Below are 27,419 nucleotides of genomic sequence, written 5' to 3'. Positions count from 1 at the left end.
ACTGGCTAAAGTGCATTCCTGTGTATTTCCACTTAAACCATCTGCCAATCTTAATGCTTATTCCTGAGGGAGGAAACCTTCCAGAGCTGTTTTTCATTTAATTTACAAGGACATCCTGTTTAGGTACTTATCAAAAGAACAGAAGAAATGATGCCAAATACCACAGCCTCAAAAACTAAAAAAATAACCTAAAAACTTAATGGGTTAGGCTGAAGTAGAAACCTACATTTCAAGGGAGTTGCAACATCCCAGTTTTCTCCTCATTAAATCCAAAATACTTTTCTTTTTTACTTCACTTGGTAATAATTGTGCATTGTTGAGATAATTCTGTCACTAAGGAGTGTTTGTGTCTCTACAAACATGGGAATTAAACATTGTGAAGTATTTAAGTGAAGGCTCACGTAACACTCCCTGGTGCTAGATCTAAACCACATTGGTTTAGAAAAGGCATCCTGTGACTTTGGGATCAAAATGGCATATAAGATCACTGCAGACAGACAGACAGACGGACAGACAGACAGATAGATGAGGTGCAATGGAGCAGATTTTGAATATGGTCCAGGAAGACACTCATCCATGAAGCTCTTTGAGTGGCTTTGACCAAACTTTCCACCAATTTCTGTTTCTCTCTTTCATTTTTCAAATGCTAAATGAAGCCATTGGTTCAAGTAGTCCTGCCCTCCAGAGCAGGAGAAAACAAGTTTGAGATATTTGAGGTTGGCTATTATATCTCCTCTCAGTCTCCTCTTTTCCAGGCTAAACATACCCAGCTCCTTCAACCGTTCCTCATAAGGCTTGGTTTCCAGATCATCTTGATTGCCCTCCTCTGCACACATTCCAGCTTGCCAGCATCCTTCTTTAATTGTGGTGCCAAGGATTGGACACTGTATTCCAGTTCTGGTCTGACCAAGGCAGAAGAGAATGGTACTATTACTTCCCTTGATCTGGACACTATACTTGTGTTGGTGTAGCCTAGAATAGCATTTGTCGTTTATAAAGACGTTGAACAACAACGGGCCCAGGACAGAACCCGGAAGCACTCTCCTAAATTTCAGGTCAAAGTCTCTCAGCCCTACGTGGAGTTGCCAGAAAAGGAGTTTTGCATGCAGAGTCTATGCTCTTCCCCTGACCTACAGTCCCAACAGTCCTGTTCATATGGGTGGTCAACCTACCCTCTTTTTTCTGTTTCTGCTAGAACTATTATACCCTTAAGAATGACACTGTAATTGTGGATGCATTCCTCTGCATTCTGAAGCTTGCGCCTGTCAATTGGCCCTTTATGGCACTCAGTAGAAGCCGGATGTTTGCTGTGGATGGCAGCTGTTGTTCAATATCCAGCGAACAGCTGATAGACTGGCCGTGTTACATGGTGGCGGGGGGGGGAGTGCAAGTCAGAGCCTGGGAAAGGTCCTATTGCTGAATGCTCTTGACTCTGACTAGTAATTAGCTGACTACATGCAAGATTAGGAAAAAGACCAGAGCTGGAGAAACCGCTTTTCAGAAGTCATTCGGAATTAGAAACGGCCATTCCATCACACACACACAAAACACTGCAAAAGAATTTATGAATGGCTTTCCTTTCCTAAAAGGGAGGGGATGGATCATGCCAGACAAAGTCTGAAAATGTCATAACTAATGGCGCAAATCATACTCTTTCAATTTCTGTGGAAGGGAATCGGAGAGCTATACTATCAAATACTTTTCCACGTTGTCCTGCTGAGATTCAGCCATTGCCAAGTCAAAACTTTGTTTTCTTGTGGCAGAGAATTAAGCTACAAGCTAAAATGAGATAATTTGATTGAATGGGCTGCATCTTTTCTGTTCCTATCCTCCCTTCTTCAGAACAGCACTCTTCATGTTCATGTTTACAGCAAAATCGACAAACTTCACACCTGCTTCTCCCCCCCCCTCCCCACACAAATAATGTATTTAATAACCTACTTATTGCCCTTTCGGTGGTGAAAAAATACTTTGGGCTTGGCCAGATTCAGTCTGGAAGTGTTGTAAACTGAGGTGTCTACTTCCTCAGCAAAATTAAAGGGAATGACCCATGTCTCAACAGAAGGGGGAACAAAAACAACCAATAATGGTGACATTAGATGCTATGGCAAATGTTTGCCTACTGCAAGTATGTAGTTGTCTTCCCTAGAGCAGCTGGAAACGATGCATGCAGCATAACAGTATTGGGAATATTTTTCAGACAGAGGGCATTATTCATTTTTTTGGCAACTTTACGAGGGTCAGATGACAGAAGCAAAAGTGGATGAAGCGAGGAGCCCGTAGTTCACCTTTGTGCTCTCGCACATTCCTCTCTATCTTCCGTTCAGATGAGCCAGAAACATTATCAGAGGTCAAGAATACATTCCAGCCAGTCAAAATAAAATAAAATAAAACCTCAATGAAAGCATAAGGCAGGACTAGTAGGGGTGTGGCTTGGGGAGAGTGCCATGCGCCAGACAGTGAAGCCTGGAGGACAGCCAAGGAATTAGAGGAAGGCAAACCTCACAGTACAATGTCAGTTTGTGCTTTGAGTCCCCCTAGATGTTTGCAGGGGAAAGACAACAGCGATAGAAGGGGCAACAGATTTTCATCTGCCATAATATTTAGCTCTAGCTGTTTCCAGCACTTCGTAACCAGAGACAAAATAAAATGGCAAGTGCTCAGTCCTGTTCTGTTTTTCTATTTTGACTGAAGTGGCAATTTTTTATTTTATTTTATCCACATAACTTTTTAAACAAATGTTCTATTTCTTGCCTTGAGGATTATCTGGTGAAAAAGGTACCGGCTCGCATATGATAAATGAAGGAGTGTGTGTTCCCTTTTGTGCCCTTTCTTCTACTTTTATGTGCACTTAGTAGCTGCAGATTAACATCTTACCTAACATGTGCATGGGGAAAATGGAAACATGCCATTAAGTGACAGAGAAAAGGCGGAACTGCTCAACACCTACTTTTCCTCTATCTTCACCCAGAAGGAAAGCACTGCCCAAACTGGTGATAACAGAGTAAAAGACAGAGGGAAAGCAACAGACCCCACCAAATGGCCCTATTTTCAAGTCCTGGATTTACAGAAGCCATCTTAGTTTCTGATTTGATCCCAGAATGTCCCACTTTTCCTTAGAGCAACTCTATTTTCATCGGAGAAATGTTGGAGGGTATGGAGTTATTTGATTCCCAAGCCAAGGAGATAAGTAACTATACAACTTTTAGAAGACATCTATACAGGCAGCCCTGTATAGGGAAGGGTTTTTTGTTTAAGTGTTTAATGTTTTAAAGGTAAAGGTACCCCTGCCCGTACGGGCCAGTCTTGACAGACTCTAGGGTTGTGCGCCCATCTCACTCAAAGTGGCCAAGGATCAGCACTGTCCGAAGACACTTCCGGGTCACGTGGCCAGCATGACATCGCTGCTCTGGCGAGCCAGAGCCGCACACGGAAACGCCGTTTACCTTCCCGTTAGTAAGCGGTCCCTATTTATCTACTTGCACCCAGGGGTGCTTTCGAACTACTAGGTTGGCAGGCGCTGGGACCAAACAGCGGGAGCGCACCCTGCTGCGGGGATTCGAACCGCCGACCTTTCGATCGGCAAGCCCTAGGCACTTTAACCCACAGCGCCACCCGTCTCCCTGTTTAATGTTTTACTATGGTTTTATATATGTTGGAAGCCACCCAGAGTGGCTGCAGCAATGCAGTCAGATGGGCAGGGCAAAAATAATAAAAATATTGTTTTTCTTAGTCTTATAGAATAGGAACTCCCTATTTTCATTGGAGAAATGTTGGAGGGTATGACAGAAGCCTTTAAAATCGTGTTCTATGCCAGAGGAGGAATGGTGGAGACCACTTCCCTAGCCTGACCCTTCCAGAGAAGAAGAAGACAGTTCAGAATTACAGCAGTGGTTTGTGGCAGATCACAGCTCAGGGGAAGATGAGGGAGAAAGCTGGGAAATAATGGGAGAGGAGGAGGGGGAGGCTGGCTGACACATTATCACTAGAAAGCATTCCAGACCCACCATCTCCCAGAACCCGGCAAGCCTTAAAAGTAGGAGAGCTCGGGGACAGATGGCCCTAAGCAGCAACCGTACGGGTGGTGGTGCTGTTGATGAATGAAGCAGAGGGGTGGGGGGTGGGGTAGAGATTTACTCAGGACACGATTCTTCCAAGAGGCTGCATTTCCAAGCCTCTCTCTGTGAATATTGAATAAAAAGCAGATGGTAAGGACTTTTCCTTGTCTTATCTATTCCTGGCAACCTGCCAAGAGGGATGGTTCCTCTGCTGCCTGACAGGTTGCCAGGTCATGTGACAACACTGAAAGGGCTTAGGATCGAGCCTAAGCCCCACCCCACCCTGGTCCTCATCCCACAATGCACATTTCTGAAGATTTACATTGGCCATGGCTCAGCCAGCATCTATGTAGCAAGCTAAGCTGGCATATATGAGCTGAAGAGGAGTTGGGGACCTAACACCTGCTAAACTGGGAATCAACCAACCGAGCCAGAAATCCTCTGCATCCTAAACTGCTTATCCCAGCAGATCTTGCCGTCGGTTTGCCCCCTTATGGCGGAATTTATATTGCTGCTTAGAGCGAATGTACTTCCTACCCATTCTTAACAACTGTACAATTATTTATATTGCTTTCTACTATCTACAGGAAATCACCATCAGTTTTATTACAGTCAACAGACCAGAAATGCAACAGACAATAAAGCCAATCAGAGGCCATTTTGGTAATACTAAAACCTCAATTAAGCATAGCGGAGCTATTAGCTGAGCAAAAGCAACATCTGGAAAGCCATGAGAAAAATGAAATAGCAGGGTGGCTGAATCCACTATGAAAATCTACAGCATACACATTCATTTTCTTTGGTTGGGCATTTTAAATGTGTAAAATGAAGAAGAAACAAAATTAAGGCAGTTCTAGGAATAGGTAATCTTCCTAAGACTTATATGGTTTGATAAGAGCTCTTTAGAAGAAACAATGTTGATATATATTTTGTGTTCAAAAATATTATTGGTGTGAAAAGCACAGCTCTCAACATTCTGCTGAATAAAGGATAATGTAACAGTTGATAGTGATCTTTTTTTAAGTCAGAAAGATGATTTCAGATACGTCTTGAACTGGGGTTGCATTCTTATGGACTGAAATATGCCTCTGCATGGACCTGGGGAATTCTATTTTTTTTTCAGTCAGCTATTTCTCTTGGATTCTTTGGAAACTGTTGGTGTACAATGCTTATGGGACGGTTATATAATGTGGACTGTTGAACTTGGTCATCCAATTATTTCAGAGTATTCACTCCATTAAAATTCAGTTTTGCTTACAAATAATGACAGTTGATAATGGAGTAAATTTGTTTCTGGAGTAGATGGCTTTTCAAACTAGTTGCAGACATCTTGTGACAGACTTTTGGGGGTGCGGGGAGCCTGACAGCATTTTTCACAATAATGAACCTGATTCTTGCTTTCTCCACTATAGCTATTCATTTAGGATTCCAACTCAACAAATCATTATTACTACTACAACTGTAAGACCACGTTCAGAGAGCATATATTCTAGGGTTGCCATTTTCCCCAAAGTGAAAATCCGGTTGCTGAGCTTTTTTGGGGAACATCTCCCCCCATAAATTAAGTTTTGGGCTTTTGGGGGGAATTTTGAAGCTTTTTAAAATTATTTAATTGCCCTCCTTGCTATATGTCTGGGTTTTTCTGGACATTTTGCTGATTCGGCAAAAATCCGCCCGGACGCCATTTTGCGGCCTGATTCCCAGAAGTGTCCACAAAAACCCATACATGTGACAGCCCTATTTAAACAGCATGGCTTCCCCCCAAAATCTTGGTAGCTGTAGTTTAAGGGTGCTAAGTGTCACTGGTAGACCTTACAGTGGTACCTTGGGTTACATACGCTTCAGGTTACATACGCTTCAGGTTACAGACTCCGCTAACCCAGAAATAGTGCTTCAGGTTAAGAACTTTGCTTCAGGATGAGAACAGAAATCGTGCTCCGGCGGCACGGCGGCAGCGGGAGGCCCCATTAGCTAAAGCGGTGCTTCAGGTTAAGAACAGTTTCAGGTTAAGTACGGACCTCCGGAACGAATTAAGTACTTAACCCGAGGTACCACTGTATTCCTGTCCCAGAGCTGCAGCTCCCAGATTGGTTGAACAGTTCATCCTTCTTTACAGGGAACTCTGGGAATAGTAGCTCTGTGGCAACTAAGAAACCTACAGTGATACTAAATCACTAGCAAAATGTCAGTGATTCCATTACAGTGGTGCCCCATAAGACGAATGCCTCGCAAGACGGAAAACCCGCTAGACGAAAGGGTTTTCCGTTTTGGAGGTGCTTCGCAAAACGAATTTGCTATGGGCTTGCTTCGCAAGACGAAAATGTCTTGCGAGTTCTGCGGGGGGTTTGCCCCTCCCCCCCTTTTTCCCCAGCCCCTAAGCCGCTTAACAGCTGTTCTCTAAGCTGCTTGACAGCTGATGCTAAGCCGCTTGACAGCTGATCTAAGCCGCTTATCAGCTGATCCACTAAGCCGCTAATAGCCTTTTAGCAGCTAATCCGCTAATCCCTTAATAGCCGCTAATCCCTTAATAGCTGCTAATCCCTTAATAGCCGCTAATAGCCACTAAACCGCTAATAGCGCTAATAGCGCTAATCCGCTAATGGGCTTGCTTCGCAAGACGGAAAAAACCGCAAGACGAAGAGACTCGCGGAATGGATTCTTTTCGTCTTGCGAGGCACCACTGTATAAAAATTGCCAGGTATTCTGCCATTTTGAGCAAGCCTCATCACTTTCCTATGCAGGTCACAGCCTGCCACCTGCTGGAACTGCCCAAGGTGGTTACATACCCCATACGTTGGTCATCCGACAGAGCATCTAGTGCCAGCCTCAAAGCATCTCTCATTACTACTCCCAAGGCCTATATTAATACAAAGTTAAAGAGAGTTATATACATCATATGCACTATTTTGAAATGTGGCTTGAGTTAACTTCATACTAGTCCCAAACACTACAGATTATTTTTCTTTTAAAAGCTCTATTTGTAGGAAGGGCATTTTTTCAATAATCTCATATATCCATTTTAAATGTTTGCAGATTTCCTGTTTCCATTAATTCTTCCCAGAGGAAAGTGGGGGAGGGCTAGATAAATCTGGTCCGAGCATTTGGAGAGAGCGCTTCACATTGTGCGTGCAAACACACTTTCAGGTTATCTCGACCCCTCGATCAATGCAGAATGACCCAACACTGACAAATGGGACAGGAAGAATATAAACATTATCTTGATGAATGGGAGAACTTGGCTCTTGTGTAAAAGCGAAACTGAATAATGCCACATGAAGTATTATAAGAAGGAAGGGTAAGAAACAAACAGTTGTGTGTAAGGTGTGGAGGCAGCCTCAGTTCTTCTTATATTATCTTAGTTGTTACCTTTTAAAAAGTTTTACATTTCAAAAACGAAAGCGCAAATGTTAAATCACATCTAGGGCAACAGACCAATAAGATCTAATCATTATCAGTAACAGATCAGAAATATCAAGATCCGAGAAATATACGAAGTGTTACAAAGCAGAAAAACAGGGCGCTACTGCATAAAAGACGCGTTCTTGTGTTGCCACCTTCCAGACCTCTTGAGGAGGAGGCACACGAAGGAGGGCCTCAGAAGATGATCTCAGTGTCCAGGTAGGTTCATATGGGAAGAGGTGGTCCTGAGCAATAATGTTTCAAGTTAATCAAGCACTAGCTAATATGTTAAAATGGTGAGCAAACACAGTGATGCAGCAAGAAGGGACCTCAAATACCTGCTCCCATAGAAGAAGAGGTCTACTTTTTCAATGGAGATGATGCCAACATCATAATACAGTGTGTGTGTGTGTGTGTGAGAGAGAGAGAGAGAGAGAGACTACGTTGATGATTTGAAAGGCAAAACAACAATATTCTTTCTATTGGAGCCACGCAGGGTGAGTTGTATTTACACAGCCTCTGTTAGTTTCCTTTTACCACGAACAAGGCGAAAGTCCAAATGTTCCAGCCTCCCGGCTCTTATTGTACATCTGCTGCTGTATTATTCTTTAGCACACTAAGAACTCATTGACCAGAGGGCAAGTTAACATATTGGTTCCCCCGCAAGACATCAGCTGCAGCAGATGTTTTAAAAAATGCATATTATGTTATTTTGAGATTTCTCCCCCCAAAATATCTTGGAAGCCATCAAATGCAGAGTCTACATATGTAGCCGTAAGGTAAACGCTTTTGAAGAAAGGGAAATGGCACCAAATAAGGAACAGGCTTTCCTGTTTTGATATATTATTTACGATATTTGAGGAAGTATTTTCCAAATGGCAAAATGCCACAGAATAAAGGACTGGCTTAAAGTGTATAGGGTACGAGTTAGTCAAAATAAAGCATGTTGGAGTCCCACAGATTTCAGTAGCATGGAATGAAGCATGTGCTTTAGTCTACCATGGAAGTGAATGGAAGTTAACAGGGTTCTACTTTGGCTGAATTTCTGAGAGAAAGAGAAGATATACAAGGGAATCCTACAGAAATTTAAAGTTGACCAATTTGGCTAGCATACACCAGTCCCTCATTCTTGAACCTTAAGAAACAGTGAGTAACCAAATGGCAGGTTTACGCTTTAGTCCCACTCTCTCACATTTTATTAAATACAGGACAGTCTTCAGGAAGGGAAAGTGTTTGCCCTGACAGGAGTAATATGTGACCCAGAAGAACAGCAAATGAGCTGGCAGAACACCAGGAGTTGGAATGAAATCTTTATTGACCGCAGCAGGTAGGGTAGGAGTTGGCATGGCTCCAGCATCAGTACATCATTCCATTCACCTGATGCTGGTGGAATGGAATCCACAGGGCTGGACAGAGGCAAAAAAGCTTTCCCACGAGCCCTTGCAAAGGGATGAGGTCAAGGCCATTTTGCCTTGAGAGATTCCTGCCCACCCACTCTCAGGTTAGAGACTTTACTGAGAAATTATGGGGCGCTGGTTAATAGGGCCAGAAATAATTTTTTCCTCTCTCAACCGGATTGGCTCTTTTTCCACCTTTCCCTCAGTGACATTATGGCCTTACTTTGTTAGGCAGAAGAATGTAGTTTGTATGAGGGCAGAAATGGTATTGGGCAGATCAACATAGTATAGGGCAGGGGTGTCCAACTGCTCGACCGTAATTGACAGGTCGATCCCTGGTGATAGCGGTTGATCGTGGTTGATCGTGTGCTGACTTTCCTCCGCAGGGGGGAAAGAGCAGCTGGCCTGGCCCCCTCGCTCTGTCTGTCACTCACGCACGATTGCCAATACGGAAGACGGAGTTATCACTATTGGGTTTACTACCTGGTAAGCGATTTATGACATGTTCCCCCCAAGCAGCATCAGAAGTATGCCCCCCCCCAAAAAAAAAGTGCTCAAGAAGTTTGGCTTGCCCCCTAAAAAAAGCTCAAGAAGTTTGGCTTTGCCCCCCACCCCCAGTATATCACTGCTAGTTTTTTAGGGTTTTTTCCCCCGGGAGTAGATCGCATTCTCTTGGGAATTGAATGTCGCTGGTAGAGAGGAGCCCCCATAAGGTGCCTAAAGGGAGGATTGACTGAAGCTCAGTGCTGGGATATCTGCCTGGTAGGAATCTGCACCCTGGTCACGCAGTGAGACTTTGCTTGCTCAGTTTACACCACAGCAAGGTTCAACACTGGCCAACTCCCATGGAACAGGTTTGGGGCAGATCCATTCCATCAACGTGGGGCTTGTGGAATGATCACCTGATCCTGGGACCCTATGCCATGCCAACCCTTGCCCTGCCTGCTGCTGTCAATAAAGATTTGGCCTGGATTTTATCCCATCAGCATTGTACAGTCTGGTTCTTTTGCTGTTCTCATGGGTCACATAATGTGCCTCCCTGGGCAATACATGCATCAGAAAACTGGTTGGACAAACATGCTCATTCTGAGTATAAATTGAGAGATCATGTTACATGGGGCTATAGCTAATAAAGAGGCACTAGTGCAGAATTTTTGGTTTGAGCATCTATTTGGAGGAGGGCGGGGATGTTGCAAGAACAAAGCTTGAAGGCCAAGAAAACAATATAGCCAGAAACCCAAGCATTCTTGGCCAAAGCAAGTGGCCTTTGGCCGTCTTTGTTTATAGCTCATTCTTCATAGACTAAACTCTGGTAAATTGCAAACTTGTAGATGGCCTCTTCCTCTCTCCATATACACAAACTACACGCATACACAGTTTACACTGCATTCTCTGTAAACACAATGAGGGAGGTAAGGAAATGGAAGCCTCTGTTCTCATGTTAGTGGAACTGACCCACAGATATTTAAAAGTATTTTGATAAGTTAAGAGCAAGGTTTTTAAAGACTTCATGAATTAGAACAGAAAATTTCAGTTCACTCCAGTAGATCTGAAAACCTACAAAGATTTCATTTTCAGCTAGACACAGAAGCTCATTTAGAAGCCTGTTTCAGTGGAAAACATTTTCTGTTTGCATATGTAATTGATAAGTGCCCCTCCAGTACGAAGCGGAGCGGTTTGAGTTTTAGCTTAGTTTTCAATGTTTACAAGGCATTGACAGCATTTCCGTTGAACTGAAAATCCTTTAAAAAGCCTATTTTCCAGGGTTTTTGACTGCACACTCTTTGCATCCTGGCATAAGCATAGTACACGTGTCGAATCCCTCCCATTCCCCTGATCCAGTTATGTCCATATGTGCTCAGTTCCCTAGCTGCACCAGGAACTGCAGACTCAAATGGATACCATGTGTGCATTTGGCAAGGCCCAAAAGAGGAAATCCCCATGGAGGGATTGGTCTGTATAACACATGCTCAGTCTGGTGGCCTATCACGCATATAGGGGAGTTGGGACTGAGCCCTTCACCCCATTCTATTCCTGAATGGATCATCTCTCTTTGGTGGCTGCTGACTTGTTTTACACACACACACACCAATGGCAGATTTTGGGGTCTCACATTTAACCAGCGCCCTGCACAACCAGTGTGGTGTAGTGGTTAAGAGCGGTAGGCTCGTAATCTGGGGAACCGGGTTCGTGTCTCCGCTCCTCCACATGCAGCTGCTGGGTGACCTTGGGCCAGTCACACTTCTCTGAAGTCTCTCAGCCCCACTCACCTCACAGAGTGTTTGTTGTGGGGGAGGAAGGGAAAGGAGAATGTTAGCCGCTTTGAGACTCCTTAAAGGGAGTGAAAGGCGGGATATCAAATCCAAACTCTTCTTCTACTTCTTCTAAGGTTGCCATACCTTGAAGAGCAAAAAAGAGGACAGCCTGAGCCACAGCCAGCCCGAGCTGGGGAATAAGGTGTGTGGGTGAAGGCATGCAGGGCCACCGCTGCCATGCCCATGCCCCTCTTTCCCCGGCTTGGGCTGGCAGAGGCCATGGCATGAACAGCAGCCCGTGCCCACACCCGAGCTGCTTGCGTCTCAGCCCAAGCCCAAGGCTCTGTCAGGCTTTGGAGGAATTCTATCCCTCCCCTGGTGGCAGCAAGCAGCAGAGAAAAACAAAGAAGCATTCTTACTAGTAAGTTTATTCAGTCGTCACTGTGAGAGACAAAGGAATGGAGTTTATCTGCCGTTAATGGCGTTGCTCCAACTGAACTCCTCCTACCACTCTTCCTAGCTATAGCAGTTCCCCTTATGGTGGCCGCCAGAGGCTAATTGTCTCTGAGTCCTTTGCTCTTGCACTCTCAACGAACACCAGGTTCTGGGAGAAGGGGAACCAGAAACACTCTCCAGTGATAACGTGTCAGCTGGCTGCTCTGCCTCTGTCTCCCCCTTCTCTTCTCCCAGCACCTCCCAACTCTTCTGTTCAGCTGTCTCTGAGCTGTGACCTCCCTCAAACCATGCTGTAATTCAGGCTTCCTCAACCTCGGCCCTCCAGATGTTTTTGGCCTACAACTCCCATGATCCCTAGCTAGCAGGACCAATGCTCAGGGATGATGGGAATTGTAGTCTCAAAAACATCTGGAGGGCCAAGGCTGAAGAAGCCTGCTGTAATTCGATACTGCCTTCCTCTTCCATGGAAGCTTCAGGAGAAGGGGGGATGATCTCCACCATTCCTCCTCAATCTGGTCCCCTTCAGTCCAGTCCCTGACAGCCACTCAAGCCATATGCCCCAAACCCGAAACATTTCCCTTAAAATGTAAAAATCCACTCAAATGGGCATGTTGGCCCCCCAAAAGAGGGCATGTCTGGGTCTTCCTGGACGTATGTTGACCCTATGCAACACCAAAATTTGGCACCCCTTTGCCACTCTATTCTAAATCATAGTTGTGGCCTTCCCAGTAGCACCCCAGAGACTCCACACCCAGTGCAAGTGAGCCAGTACCACTCTGCACAATTCACCTCTGCACAAACACACCACTCAAATGTAGGATTACCCTGAGAAGGACATGTGAGAAGAAGGTGAATTTCTGGGAGGGGCGTCGTGCAGGGAGGCTGGCATAATGAAACGCCCTAGCAGAGTCAATCTTGTTGGTGCAACTGCACTATATTGACCTTCCCACCATCTCACCCCTGTCTCCCAGTGAACAACAGCTACCCACCTGCCCGGAAGCTAACAATCTGGCAATCTGGCAAGCTACTTCTGACCTAATCCTCAAGCAGCAGTGTAACCTTGTCCAGAACAGGTCAAATACCACTTCCAAGCAATTCACCAACAGCACCTGTCTTGATCTTGATTATTTTGTTAGCCTTAATCCCACCCAAGTTAGCCGACTCCGGACGCCCATTTGGGGCCTCCACCACTACTCATGGTTTAGATGAAAGAGAGAGAGAGAGAGAGAGCTGGGTGTTCTCTGCATATCTGTGTCACCCAACTCCAAACCACAAGTCAAGACAGTATTAATACATTGACAGTGAATGGAAGGTGATGCTAGGCTTTTCCATCTTCGTCGATGGCTGTTGCTAGTCCAACAGTTATGGTGATCTCCGCAGCCCTATGCAGCCTTGTTTTTAAACAGCTGAAACCCCGCTGATTTGCACGTTGGATGGAATAGGAGATGTAAGCGATGCTGACTCCAGTTCCCACACTCTCCCATAACCAGCTGACCTGTGGAATTTCAAGTATGTTGATTGTTGTATTGCAAAGGAGAAACATGTGTGGACATGTGGGTTATTCCAGCTAGGAATACGTGCGCCAATTCCTGCATTTTCATCCCGGTGGTTTTGGGGTGTTGCCTTATGTTTAAAGATGGGAACAGAGGGCGTTTCTTTGGCACCAGAAAGGTGAATGTGACCTGAGACAGTTTTCTTGACACCCGTCCTGATTTATTTCATCCCTGCTTGCAAGATAGATTCGTAATTGACAGAGACAGGCATTTCAGTTGAAGTCAGGACTCAAAAGCATTCGTCCCTGGGCTTGGTAGGCTAGTCTCTGATGAACAAATACGACATAATTTATTGATGGACAACATGATAGCATCAGATCTGTCTATGGGTAGAACTGTGCTCAGATTACTCACTGTTTTGCACAAATGTTTGATTGTATCGAAAACTACCTGGAGCAAATCCATTGGGAGAAAGTTGGAGGACTATGCAGTTCTTCATCTTTCTTTCCATGTGTTTGCAAGTGACACTGATATATATATATATATATATATATATATATATTCCCTCAGGCACTGATACTTCACTATAGAAACGCAACTGTTAATATAGTCAAGCACCTGGTCAAAGATGAAATGCAGAGCCCTCAGCAAAACAATAGAAGGTATTGTTGGTGCTCTGTGCAGAAATTGCACACAACAGTTGAAGCCAAATTTGCATACCTTGTAAACTGGCCATAAAGCTGAGCCTGTCCCATAGGCAATCTCTTATTTATTCCTATTTTCTTCTAGCTGGAAACATGGAGGCCGGACTCAGTTGATAGCCATTGGGTTCCAAGTTGTGTAGACTCAGTCTAAACTGATTCTGAAATTCCTCTACTGCGGTAAATTGGTAGGTTTCTATTAACGGAGTTTTACAAGTAAATCAAACTTTAATTTCATACCCTCCAACATTTCTCCACTGAAAATAGGGACGTCCCATTCCATAATTTACTTTTTATACCCCACACACCTTACTGGGTTGCTCCAGACACTCTGGGCAGCTTCCAACATATATAAAGACATAAGAAAGCATTAAAAAGAAACCTTCCCTATACAGGATTGCTTTCATTCTTTTTTCTCATTTTGTGTTCTTTTCTTAATTGCATTCTGTTGTATCAAAAAAACCTCTCATGACCGCCTTACTTGCATCCCAAATTACTCTTTTTTTCCACTGTAGTATTCATGTTTATCTCAAAATAGTCTCTCAGAGTTTTTTGGGCCTTCTTGGTCACTTCCTCACTTCGAAACAGGGCATCATTCATTCTCCATCTAAAGGAACCAGTTGGTGTCAATTTCATTTCCATCTTCACAGCATTATGGTCGGAGCAAGTTTTAGGGCTGATTTCTACTTTATTATACAGGATTGCTTTCAGATGGCTCGGGAGTCGGATAACTCCATACCCTCCAACAGTTCTCCAATGAAAATAGCCACATCCTAAGGAAAAGTGGGACATTCTGGGATCAAATCTGAAACTGGGATGGCTTCTCTAAATCAAGGACATTCCTGGAAAATAGGGACACTTGGAGGATATGTAATTTTTTTCTTGGGCATAATTATGATTACCAATGGAAGTGTGTTTTCCATGTTAATTTTGTCTCAAGTTAATGTGAGGCCTCTTCTAATACCTGGCAAGTTACCTGTTCTGGGTGGGGTTGAATTCCCTCTAAAGGAGCAAGTTTGGGGTTACATCTCTTTCACTGGAAGCCCAAGTGTCTCATTATCCAAATATATAATAAGCTGACTAGTTCTCCACACTTGCATTTAAGGACGGAAGCAGCATATTCAGAGCTATGCAATTTCAAAGTGTTTGTGAATTTTGACTTTGACATATGCCCTTTGGATATATGCAGCCAACCACTTTACCAGATGAATGGCAGCATGATGTTGAATTGCTTTGGAGGTGACCTACCTTTTCTTCACATATTTACCACAAATTCATCCAGCTATAGACGTTCTCTGATGGCTTTAGCATGAGGGTTGGCTTGGAGTTCAAGGCAGAAGTTGTGGTTGACCACATCCTAGCAGACAAAATATAATTGCTATATTAGGATCTTATACATATTTCAGTAGATTCCCTATAAATAATCCCCAAAGCTCAACTCCTTTACATGAAATATATTCAGATTTTGCCCTTGGAAAAAAAGAGAGAAAGATGGGGCTGGAATCCCTGATTCAGCATTTACTGACCACATTGCCATATTGTAACTTTTATTTGACTCGAGCACATCCAGTGATCAAACAAAACACTTTGAGGCTTAAGCAGGGATTGTTATGCAATGCCCTGAGGATTTACTATTTATTTATTTTAAAAAATATCCATGTCACCCTTCTGTAAGATCTGGAGCAAAATATAACCAACCAGGACACTCTATATTAAAATCTCTCTCTGCCCTGATTTTCCATCTCCCCACCCCACCCCACAATCCAATTCTCAGCCAGCATCTTGTAGAACAACTCTGAATGTTCATCCTTATTGGGCTGTTTGGGTGTCCCCCTCTCCCTGCTAAGGGTTCTCTTTGTCTCTTTTGGTAATTAACCTTTGGGTTCACTCAGCCCTACAGATGTGGATGGTGGCACTGATCCACACTCAGGGAATCAGCACTAGGGAATTAGCATTTACTAGCCTTCCCCAACCTTTTGCCCAGTGGCATAGCATGGGTTACCAGTGCCCAGGGCTGCACAGAGGGGTGGGAGGGAGGGAATGCATGATTAATGGTCAAGGGTGATAGGAACTGTATTCTAAAAGCATCTGACAGCACAAGTTTTGGGAAGGCTAGCGTACATAGGCTATACTGAGCAGATGCTACTTCGTATGTCCTTAATTAATGTAAAAAAACATCCCAAACCCAACAGGGAATTTGTGGCACATCTGGGCAGCAGCAGGAAATCCTGTGGCCATAGAGACAATTCTGCAGGGATCCATTGCCTCAGAAGAACAGGCCAAATGACAGATTTTATGTACTTTATCATGCACTAGAAAGGCATTTGCTTCTGTTTTGCACATTATTTGGGGGTGGGGGTGGGGGTGGGGAACCATGACCATCACTGTTTCTGGAGTACAGTATTCTTGATAGGGCATGCACATTTAAAAATGCAAGTTTGCTGGCTGACCTTTGAAAGCTAACATCTTGGAGCAAACCCCTGAATCACAGATGATGGGGCAAGCTACTTAACAACATACATACATTCAGCTCTATTAAAGGGCATGAACATTTTCTATGGATAAGCTAGCCCAGTCCATGAGGTCTATACAGACTAGCTAAGAGTCATATTTGGCGACAACACTGATATTTAAGCATATTGACCATTTGAGAAGACCCCTTCTAGGGTTGAAACATCTTTGGTCTATAGCAATATCGTTGGTCACATTTTGCTGGCCATATAAGATGATGTTCTGATGTAATTTTATATTGTGAAAACATGTGTAACAGACAAGTACACTCACCCAGGTTCTGTTGAGTTATTCTTCCCTGATGGGAATAAACTCAGTGTGGCAACTTGAACTGTCTACCATGTAATTTGTGAAACAGCCCTGAGCAAAGTAGAATGCTTTTTCTTCGTAGTGCATAAGCTTAGGATCACAGCCTTAGTGATCTGAGCAACTTAAGATTATGACACGCTGCCTACCTTGTGGGGCATAAAGAATCGCAGGAGAAATTTCTCCTTAACGATCTACTGATAAGGTGATGAAAGTATGAATATCCCTGCTGGAAAACAAGCATGCAATGACATTCCGAGATTGCATAAACTGTGTTTCAGAAGCGAGGTATTGGCATTTTTACAAAACTATATGTACTCTGAAAGAAGGGTTAGCTCAAACAATGCCAAATATGTACCACAGTAGAAAACAAATATTTGCCTAAGGTGCTGAGCAAGCAGCAATAAGCAAGCTCAGGTAAGATCCATTCATAGGCATTTTTCTCTCTCTCTTGTAAAGAGCTTTCCCTGAGCTGCAGCATTAACACTGGAGTTCAGTGTCATGGCTATGCTTTTTTCTTTTTAACTAGCAAGATGTCATTGTCGGTACGTGTGTTTTGAGAAAAGCCTTCAATTCATAAAGAGCCCTGAGGGTGCAGTGCATTCTGCGCAGAGACAAATTTACACACACATACACACACCATGCCCTCAACAGGACAGTATCCCCAAGGACATCACTTTACCTATTTCAGATCTGAAAGAATGGGAACCATTTATTTATATGGGAAAAACACCATTGGGTTAATGGCAAGCAAGAGCTGCTTCTGGCTTCCTGCAGTGAGCTCAGTCACCAGCAAGAATGAACAAACTTCTCTCTGTCTCTCAAAAGAAAATACGAGAGTTTCTGTTGTATGCGTTCATTCTAGAAGGGAACTTGAAATGTTCAATACATTTTATTATTATTATTATTTTGCTCTGACCTTATTCTTTCTGGTTAGCTCCAGCAAATCTTGCAAGGTTGAGCAGCTTGTGTACAGCTCTGGGAAAACAGATTTGCATAAATATTTTCAAACCCGATCAGGAATATAGCCTCACCGTTGTCCCCGTGGGAACTGACTTGTAATCATTGCAATGCCATGAGCGCAGGAATGCTGCACATCCAAAGCTAAAGGGTAAGGGAAAGAACCGAAATCATTCCAATGAGGGCTGGGTATACTCAGTGGTGACCGAATACTGAAACGAAACCTAGAAAAGAGGGAATGGAATGGAGTATCCTGGAATGGAACAGCCGGCTGACTGGCACTTTGAACAGCCATCCTCACATTGTGTTGCGTGTCGAGGTTCCCAAGCCACACAAAATAAAACACAATTCACACAGAATTTTTGTTTAAGGCTTTTGACATAATTTTGGCCACAACTTTATTAAAATACAAAAAATGTGAGTGGTTGCTGAGGCATTGGTTGCAACTATCTGACCCCACACGGGGACAGACTGACATTCGCACGCCCGCGAAAGTCAGAAAGGGAAAACATTTTGGGGAGAAAGATGGAGCTGGGTACCATGCCTCACCTCTCCCCAAATGCTCCCAAGGGCTCTTGCGTGGCCCTAGCCCCTTGACAGGATTTGGACAAAAGCATGGCAAGCCCCTGGATTCCTGTAACAGAATACTCTTGCAGCAGCAGCACTGGAGGGGCAGGCACAGCCAATCCATGCCCCTCCACCAACCAATTCATAAAACCAATGCCTAACTGCAACCTTATAAGTTGTGACGATTTGCTGCGCAGTAGGCAAAAACCAAATGGCACCAGCCGATCAGCCAAATGAACAAAATTCCTACCAGGCCCCTGCCCCCAAAGCAGACGACCCCATGACAGGCATAGCAAGGTCAAGCAAACAACCCTAAATATAGGGAGGGTGGGTGGGTGATCCGATGCACGTAGCGAAAAGAGGAATCTCAATGCTGCACGCAGGGAATATAAAGCTTATGGCTGTCAATCACAAAATGGCAACATTAAATTCTCCCTAACGATTGGAGGAGCCCAATTGCAATGGTGGCCAACTTATCTGGTGGAACACTCTGTCACAAGAGACCAGGGCCCTGCGGGACTTGACATCTTTCCGCAGGGCCTGCAAGACAGAACTGTTCCACCAGGCCTTTGGCCAGGGCACAGCCTGACTCCCTCCCTCGGAAATCTTCGCAGAGCTCTGGCCCAATGGTTGCCAGTGGCTTGAATTAATTAATTTTATAATGAATGATTTTAGACTGTTGTTTGTGCTGTACGTCTGTACTGTTTTATTGTTGTTAGCCGCCCTGAGCCCGGCTTCGGCTGGGGAGGGCGGGATATAAATAAAATTTTTTATTATTATTATTATTATTATTATTATTATTATTATTATTATTATTATCTTTCCCGCCCAGCAACAGTGGGATGTCTTGTTAGACTCCACCACAACACGTGCTCTCCATGAAGGAGAACACGCTTTGTAGTTCTCACTTCTTTGCTTACATGTGAGAAAGCAAAAGCGTACTCAGCTGAGGAGTGGGATAAACCTGTTACCTGTCTCCAGTGACCCCATCCAAATAAGAACCAAGCTTGGAGAAGGAGAGGCAGGCTGACAAATCTAAAAAGAGAAAACGCAGAAGGGGAGGGGAATGGAAGGGGGAAAGGGAGAACAGTTTGACAGTGCCAGAAACAAAGTGGTGAACTAAAAACAGGGATTTATATACAGTTTGGGACCAGGCTGATCTTCCAGCCCTGGTGGTCTTGCTTGGATGGAGGGTCTGAAAATGACCCAGCAGTCTTTCGTCCCCTGGCTGATGGATGGGGCCATAGTGTACTTCCCTTCTGCTCTGCAATTGGAGCCAAGTGTTCTTTCTGGCAGGCAAGGAGGAAACAAACTCATTGCTTCCTGATGGATGGGGACAGACTTGTCTTCCTCCGGCCATAACGTTCTTCCTGGGAGGCAGGGGCTGTGGCCTCCCTCGGTCCCTTGGGTCCCTGGCCAATGGCAGAGGCCAGAGTGTACTTCCCTCAAGGTCTGATGTCTGAGGGCAACAGGCAGATCATGAACACATGGAGAACATCTCCGGTGCTATTAAATATGTCAGCATTCAAATACTTCATAATGCTTAAATGGAGTTTTGTAATAAACCACACACACACTCAAAATTCCAGATGGCTGCATTGGTTCAGCAGAAGAATTATCTCCAAGCAAAAGTAGAGTACCTTCACCAGGACCAAGCAAACAGCCGCAATAAATCCTTATGCATTGAGGCCTGACCCATATATTGAGGATTGCTAAGGGCATTGTCAGGGACTGACTAGGTGAGGTGGAGTGGTAAAAACCTCCTGACCGAGAGCCCTCTCAGGGAAAGTGCAAAGAAAGAGAATTTGGATCCGGGATCCTGGGCAACTGGACGCACCCCAGAGGAGGGGAAGAGCTGAGATGTACTAGAGACTGGAAGCTTGGAGGATGAGGAAAAGGGGGAAACAGGCAGGTGCCCCAGCACAGAGCAAAGAGAGGAGTCAGACTTAGCAGCTTTACAGAGCTCCCCGGAACAGTGTTTCTGCTGGCAGCCTGGCAGCTCCTCCCATTTGCGACATATAACAGAGCAGAGAGCCAAGCAGAGACAGAGAGGGTCCCTTAGAGCTCACCATAGACAGAGGGAAGGGCCTGACACAGAGGGAATGGAGTGAAGTCAGAGGTGCAAGACAGTCTGAGAAGCTGTTCGCTATGGTGGAGTATGTCGCTCGAGTCTCCATGTGTTTTCTGTTCTGATTCATTAATAAAGGGACTAGGTAAAGGTAAAGGTAAGGTAAAGGACCCTTGGGTGGTTAAGTCCAGTCAAAGGCAACTATGGGGTTACGGCGCTCATCTCGCTTTCAGGCCGAGGGAGCCGGCGTTTGTCCACAGACAGCTTTCGCGGCACGTGGCCAGCATGACTAAATTGCTTCTGGAGCAACAGAACATCATGATGGAAACCAGAGTGCACGGAAACGCCATTTACCTTCCCACCACAGTGGCACCTATTCATCTACTTGCACTGGCGTGCTTTTGATCTGCTAGGTTGGCAGGTGCTGGGATAGAGCAACGGGAGCTCACTCCATTGCGGGGATTCGAACCGCCAACCTTCTGATCGGCAAGCCCAAGAGGCTCAGTGGTTTAGACTACAGCGCCACCTGCGTCCCTTAAAAGGACTAACTGCAAGTTAGCAGGGGTTGCCTTCTCTCTCTGCTCTGCAAAGTGTACTATGTGTCAGCTCCCTTGACAGGCATGGGGGATGCTGGGGATGTCAATCCCATGTGCAAAAGGTTGGCACAAAGCAAGCTGGTGTAAAGTTACACCACATTGGAACACATTCAACAGCAGGGCTTCTGCTGTTGCTCTGCCTAAGCATGGCAAAGGGGAAAGAAACCTTTAAAATAGTGTTTTATGTTGGGTTGCCAGGTCACATGACTGAGCAGAAGGGGCTTGGGATCCAGCCTAAATCTCCTTCCTTTCTGAATGTCCCTTTTAGGTGCACTTACACCCAGTGGCGTAGTGTGGGTTGTCAGAGCCCGGGACTGCATGGAGGGGTGAGTGGGACGGTGGGAAACCGGCAGAGTATGCATGCGCATTAAATGTCTAACAGCGTCCGCATCACCCAGGAGCTTACAGCCACCAAGATAAGAAAAAAAGAGTTGTTCCATTGCCTGGAGATCACTTCCTGGTTCGCATGGAGAAGCCATTTTCAACCTAGCCCAACAACAGAAGCATGCGGCTGAATTCAGGCAGCGCCAGGTGTTGAAATTTTGTGCCCCCTAGCAATTTTGGGCCCGGTGCAACCTCTCCTGAGTCTCCCCCCCCCCATTACACCACTGCTTACACCAGGGGTCAGCAATCTTTTCCAGCAGGGAGCCAGTCCATTGTCCCTCAGACCTTGTGGGGGCCAGGCCATATTTTGAAGAAGAAAATGAACAAATTCCTATGCCCCACAAATAACCCAGAGATGCATTTTAAATAAAACGACACATTCTACTCATGTAAAAACACTCTGATTCCTGGACTGTCTGCAGGCCAGATTTAGAAGGTGATTGGGCCACATCTGGCCCCAGGGCCTTAGTTTGCCTACCCATGGCTTATACCATAAATGGCTCCGTCAACTTCAACTCAGCCAGCTGAGCTATGGCTGAGCTGGGATGAGCAAGTTATGCTGGCATATCTTCAGCTGAGCTGGGGATGGGGGCTTAACACCAGCTGAGCTGGAAATCAGCCCGCTGAGATCCACAACATCATAAACTGCTCATCCCAGCAGGGTTTCCCACAGAGCTGTCCCTTCCGATTTTTGCAGGAAGTGGCTTTGTTTTATTCGGCATTCTAAATGAGGACGTGGATTGGACTTAGATTTAACGTCAGCTTTTCAAAGACTTTGAACACGAGACTATGTAAGGAAAGAGAAAATCACATCTGAGCATGTAGGGGTTACCTTCAACCAAGGACATCAAATCATTAGTCATGTTCAATTTCTGACTCAAAAGTTGAAAGTCAAAAGAAGGACTGGTTAGTATTTCTGAAAGTATATGGTCACTTTTGTATGGGTATAATAAACTGTCTCAGTCAGTGGCGGAGGAAGGGGGTGGGGGTGGGGGTTGCCCCAGGTGTCATCACTGAGGAGGGTGAAAAAAATGAGGTTTTCTTTTCTTTTTTTGAAAAAAAAATGGGCTCACGAAACTTTTTATTTTTCTCTTTTTTTATAATATTTTATTAAGATTTTCACATAAGAAAAAGGAAAAATACAAAAGTAATAAAGAAAAACAATTAAAAACAATTCAATTTTCATAATATATCTTGCATTTGCTTGCTTCCCGGACCTCCCCACACCTCCCCTCTTTGTATTCCAGTTCAGTTTATTTATTCAGCAAATCCTTTCCCTCTATCCTATCCTTATCTTGGTCTTAACATATTATGCCTTTAAGTTTTCATCTGTTAACATTCCATTTTTCCATGTTCCTTCGTACCGTTGTTACTAAAAACCCCTTTTTAGTTCAGTCAAGAAACGTAACAAAACGTGGCTGGTACTGGATGCCACACTGCAGAGGCCAGAACTTACCTCAGGGCCTTCAGCGTGCCCAAGCCACACATCTCTCCTGGGAGTCACATGGTGGCTTGGGGGCCTGCAGGCTCTGCGCTGCCTGAAACGGCAGCGTGGGACTTGCGTCTACCCTCTGTATCTCCCTCAGCTGCCCTACAGCCAAGGGGGAGGCAGCAGAGAGGCTCCACACAGCACATCCTGGCTCCATGGGTGGCTTGCCCCACCCCCGGCTGCAGGACGCACCGACTGCACCCCGCACCCGAGCGGCTAGCTACACCACTGAGAAGAGCCCTGCTGAATCCTATCTGGAACAGAATCCTGTTCTCACAGTGGCCAGCTAGATGTCTATAGGAAACCCTCAAGCATATACCTTCCGATACGTATTTACCCACCAGCAGGATCTTGCACCTTTGCTAGTGCTATGCACAAACATTTGAAATGCACAATATGATTGCATCCTGCCCTATCCCCAGCCCAGTTGTGCGGCAACGGAAATGTCTGTGGGTGCTTCCAGCTGGGGACTTAATATTGTAAACTGGCCATTCAGAAATGGCAAATGGGACGTTGGCAGCAGGGTTATTGTTTTTTTGTTTTTTACTTGTCTGGTTTTCTGTGAAAACTGCGAAACTGAATATAAAAGGAATGAAACACAGCCCAGCATTTTGATGCTGATGTCATGGGGGTGTATGCGAGAGCAGTGCCAATCCCACAATAAAAACCTGTCTGGAAGCAACCTACAATATACTAGGATGTGGCAAACTAGGGAAATGTACCTTTTAACTCTTCAAAACTGCAGCGGCAGCACATCTCACCTTGCTCTCTCTTGCAGCCCTCAGATAATGGAAGATGGCTTTCCTCTCTCCTCTTCTCCAGGCTAAACATACCCGGCTGCCTCAACTGTTCCTCATCAGGCTTGGTTTCCAGACCCTTCATCATCCTGGTCGCCCTCCTCTGCTCACCTTCCAGCTGCTTAATATCCTTCTTCAACTAGCCTGCACTGACTGGCAGCAGCTATCCAGGGTTTCGAATGGGGGGGGGGGACATTCCCAGGACAGAAGGCCTGCATGCAAAGCAGATGGTCCAATGTTGCGCTATGGATACCCCTAGCCTGCCTTGAAGGATGTGGGGGTGGTCTTCCTTTGGAAATGGGGCTGCAGCAAGAAGGGTGTGAAATGCCGAGTGAATCTGTGGATAGAAGATACAGCCCAGCTGCAGGTGGAACAGAAGGTGCCTCAAAGTTTTGACAGAGAAGCATCACCTCTCAGGAGGGGCCAGGTCCAGGTGGAGGGGTTGCCATGGTGACAAGGACCTGCCCTCCTTTGTGACATCTCTTGCTCTTCCCTTAAAAGCCTCTGACTTCCAGGCGGCCATTGTGGGTTAGTGAGGAGAGTCAGGAGAGAGAGGTAGTGGTGGTGGTGGTTATAGAAGAGGAGAGGTTTGCTTGCTATTTTTCTTTTTATTTTATTTATTACTTTTATTTGATTCATTTTATTTTATTCTATTTTATTTATTTTTATTTTATTTTTTATTTTACCTTTTTTATTTTAACACTTTTATTTTTTATTTTTTATTTTTTATTTTTTTATTTTTTGTTTTTTGTTTTTGTTTTTTATTTTTGTGCATATTTGTGCACATTTGTGCACATTTGTGCATATTTGTGCGCATTTGTGCACATTTGTGTGCGTTCCTGCATATTTGTGCACATTTGTGCGCATTTGTGCGCATTTTGTGCATTTGTGCACATTTTGTGCGTTTGTGCATATTTGTGCACATTTGTGCGCATTTGAGTGTGTTTCTGCATATTTGTGCAGATTTGTGCTCATTTGTGCAGATTTGTGCGCATTTGTGCACATTTGTGTGCATATTTCTTTTGTTTATAGAGAAATAGTTAGGGGTAAGCGTAGGGTTAGGGTGGGGGTTAGGTTTAGAGTTAGGGCTGGGGTTGCGGGTGGGATCAGAGTTTGGGATTAGGCTTGGGTGGGAATTTTAGCTAGGTAGTTAGCTTAGATAGGGGAGGGGGGTTTCATCAAGAAGATGTGCCGGCTGTAAGTACCATTCCTTTGCTTTCTCTTGGTCTCCTGGGGGCGGGGTGTGAGTCCTGGGTCCCCTCCACAGCTTTAGCTCTCTGGTCCACCAGGGAGCTTCATGGCTGAGTGGAGATTTGAACCCTGCTATCCCAGGTTCTCCCAGTCCAGCCCTCCAACCACTACACCTCTGCCTGGCTCCATTTTGCATCTCTCCTGGGGGTCTCTCTGGCTCCAAGGAAGACTCCACCCCCTTCCTCATGTTCTGCTCCTCTTCTGGGACACCTTGATGCTTGGAGGACCCTCCTAGGGGTCTCCTCCCTCACCAAGGAAGGGCAGGGCTGTCCTAAGAAGACAAGGCAGAGCAGCCCTTTAACAGCTGGCAATGCTTGTCTTTCCTTTGGGCTGGAACTCTTGAACCCATAGCACTTGGGGCCTCCTTTCTCTCTCTGCCAGCCATTCGTGCTCTGGGCTGCCTCTTTCCAGCTCTGCTGATGCCCTTTCAGGTCGCAGAACTGCAGATGGAAGGCAGGAATTGGGCCAGACGCCGCTCCTCTCTCTCACACACACACACGAATTGGGGCTGCCAGCTTTTGAGTCGCTCTCTCTGCTCATCTCTTCTAGGTTCAGGCGCTTAAGGCGGCTGATCAGCTGCAAGAAGGTGGCACCCCTAGAAGTCCTAGAGCAGCCTGCGGTGTCGGGTGAGCAAGTGGCCCGCCTTTTGGGGATGGAGGAGGGCAGGAATGGGCTGGGGGGGGCATCTAGTAGAAAGATGCACGGAGCCAGATGGCTGGATCCAACCGACAGCATCTGGAAAACACGCCCCCCCCCCCAGCAACCACCCCGTTTTGTGGGGTCTGATGGGAGAATCAGGGGGCTGGGCTGCGGGGCAAGGCAGGGGGGCAGTTGTCAGCGGGAGGGGCACCTTCCCTGGGGAGCCATGTTCTGGGGGCAGGATTGGCCCCCAAGCCCTGGGGTGTCCTTCTCCTGTAGTAGGACTTGGAATCCAGGAGAAAACTCTTGGGAAAGCCTTGCAAGGGCTCAGGGAATAACTCACCAATCCCCATGTCCTTCACTTTGCAGATGTGCTGGGAATCCACATCCCTTCCGTTGCGGTGAGTATTGGATAAAACGAGAGCAGGGAGGGGATCCCTCAGACCTGCCCCCCTCTTGCACTCCACTCTGCACTTTCAGATGTGGAGGAGCCCTCCCCCCACAAGGAACTGACAGCCTGACTTTTGCCTTTCAGCTGCTTGACAAAGATCAGTTGCAGCTTCTGGGCATCATCCAGGACTGCCAGGCAGCTCGGCTCAGGGGGCTCCGAACCCTGAAGTACTCCAAGGAGGAGACGGCCAAAGCCATTCTGGTGAGTGATGGGTGGTGTGAGGGACCCCCATGGGGAGGGAGGGGCAGAGAGGGGCTGGCATTTGGGATTGGAGCCGTCCTCTGGAGACTCCTGGAAGGAGCTGACTTTCCTCCTCTGCTCTCTTCTAGAACATCCTTGGGCACTTGGAGTACTTCAGGGATCGCCCCCTGAGCCTGGCCCTGGCCTTCGAGGCCCTCCTGCAATTGAGGTGAGTGGGATCTTTGGGGTGGGTGGGGCTGCAGGGGGACAGAACTCCAGGGGGAGCTTTGGGTGGGCAAGTCAGGCAGGAGGGATAAGGGTCAAGGGAGACTTGGAGGAGGCAGTGTCTAACTCCCTTCCCTCTCTCTCTCCAGTTTTATGAGACCCCACTTCAGTCTCTCGATGGTGAGTGCAATCCTCCATAAAACAGCAGAGGCAGTTCTGGGGAGCGCAGAGGAAGACAAAGAGGTATGTCCTCTGCTTTAAGTTCTCTTTGCACAGCTCTTTCTTCTTTTTACACTCTTACAAAATTTAACTCAGCAGCATTCAACCTCTCTTCTCTCTTTTCCCACAGGAACTGAAGAGACCATTCCAGAGCCTGCTGGGGGGTCTCCTCCTAGAAGCCCCCAATAAAGGCACCCTTCTCCAGTTGCTTACCGTAAGTATCCTAATAACATCAGGAGTGGTTTAGGGTTGCCCCGCTGTCTCTTACCCAACTGACTGTCCCATTTCTTTCATCCCGCAGGACCTCCGATATTACGCCCTTTTGGGGAATGAAGATGAAAGGAAATTAGGGGCCAGCAGTATATCCCTGCTGCTGGCCCTTTCACGAAGATTCCCAAACCTCAGAGTAAGTATTTTGCTTTCCTGTATTCAGTTCTTTGGTTGCTTCCATCCTTCCTGGGTGGGGCTGCTTCTCTTACACCCATCCAGGGTGGGGTTCATGTCAACTGACTCAGATTTGTCTTTCCTCTGCAGAACACAGTGATTCGGCCGGAGCTGACTTGCTTCAGAAATAATCTGAAAGAAGGTAAGCCCCACACCTTGGGGACAGTGAACTCCCTGTCCCTTGTTTGCCCAAGACACACCTCCCAGGTCTTCTTGCTGGGAGTCCTGCAGGACCTGCTCCCTGCCTGGCAGGCCTTTCCCACCTGGCCTGGGAGGGCAGCACCCAGACTGACTCCAGCTACAAGAAGCCCAAGAGGACTGAACAGATTTTCTCTCTTTTTCATTCTTTTCCATCCAGATGACATCATCATAGAAGAGTTGTGATTTTCCTCCTTGCTCTATTTGGATATCTCAACTGGCCAAAGACTGGCAGAAGAAGAGGCGCTGAGAATCAGGAGGGGAACAGAAGATTTAAGCAGCCATGAAATATGGACTGAGATTGGGCAGAACAAGAAAGAAAAAAAGAAGGAAAGAAAGAAAGAAAGAAAGAAAGAAAGAAAGAAAGAAAGAAAG

The 27,419-nt window shown here is 45.8% G+C and overlaps 1 protein-coding gene and 1 long non-coding RNA gene across 2 annotated transcripts; one reads left to right on the top strand and one right to left on the bottom strand.

Moving 5' to 3' along the window:
• Positions 1-526: 526 nt before the first annotated feature.
• Positions 527-24,132, bottom strand: LOC310676401. Its single transcript, XR_014510537.1, has 3 exons — positions 23,363-24,132; positions 15,008-15,116; positions 527-902 (listed from the first exon to the last, which is right to left on the bottom strand). It is a non-coding gene; the product is annotated as an uncharacterized lncRNA (long non-coding RNA).
• A 215-nt stretch (positions 24,133-24,347) lies between these two features.
• On the top strand, positions 24,348-27,419 carry LOC310676316 (uncharacterized protein). Its single transcript, XM_083438145.1, has 10 exons — positions 24,348-24,634; positions 25,238-25,314; positions 25,697-25,728; positions 25,863-25,979; positions 26,108-26,187; positions 26,333-26,426; positions 26,533-26,616; positions 26,704-26,808; positions 26,937-26,988; positions 27,205-27,419. The coding sequence occupies exons 1-10, from the start codon at positions 24,624-24,626 to the stop codon at positions 27,228-27,230; spliced, it is 678 nt and encodes a 225-aa protein (XP_083294271.1). The 5' UTR covers positions 24,348-24,623; the 3' UTR covers positions 27,231-27,419.

The sequence above is a fragment of the Podarcis tiliguerta genome, assembly GCF_965153285.1.
Source record: "Podarcis tiliguerta genome assembly, chromosome: 4".
Lineage (NCBI taxonomy): Eukaryota > Metazoa > Chordata > Lepidosauria > Squamata > Lacertidae > Podarcis > Podarcis tiliguerta.
The sequence above is the reverse complement of the archived record's forward strand: the minus strand, read 5'-3'. Positions and strand labels throughout refer to the sequence as shown.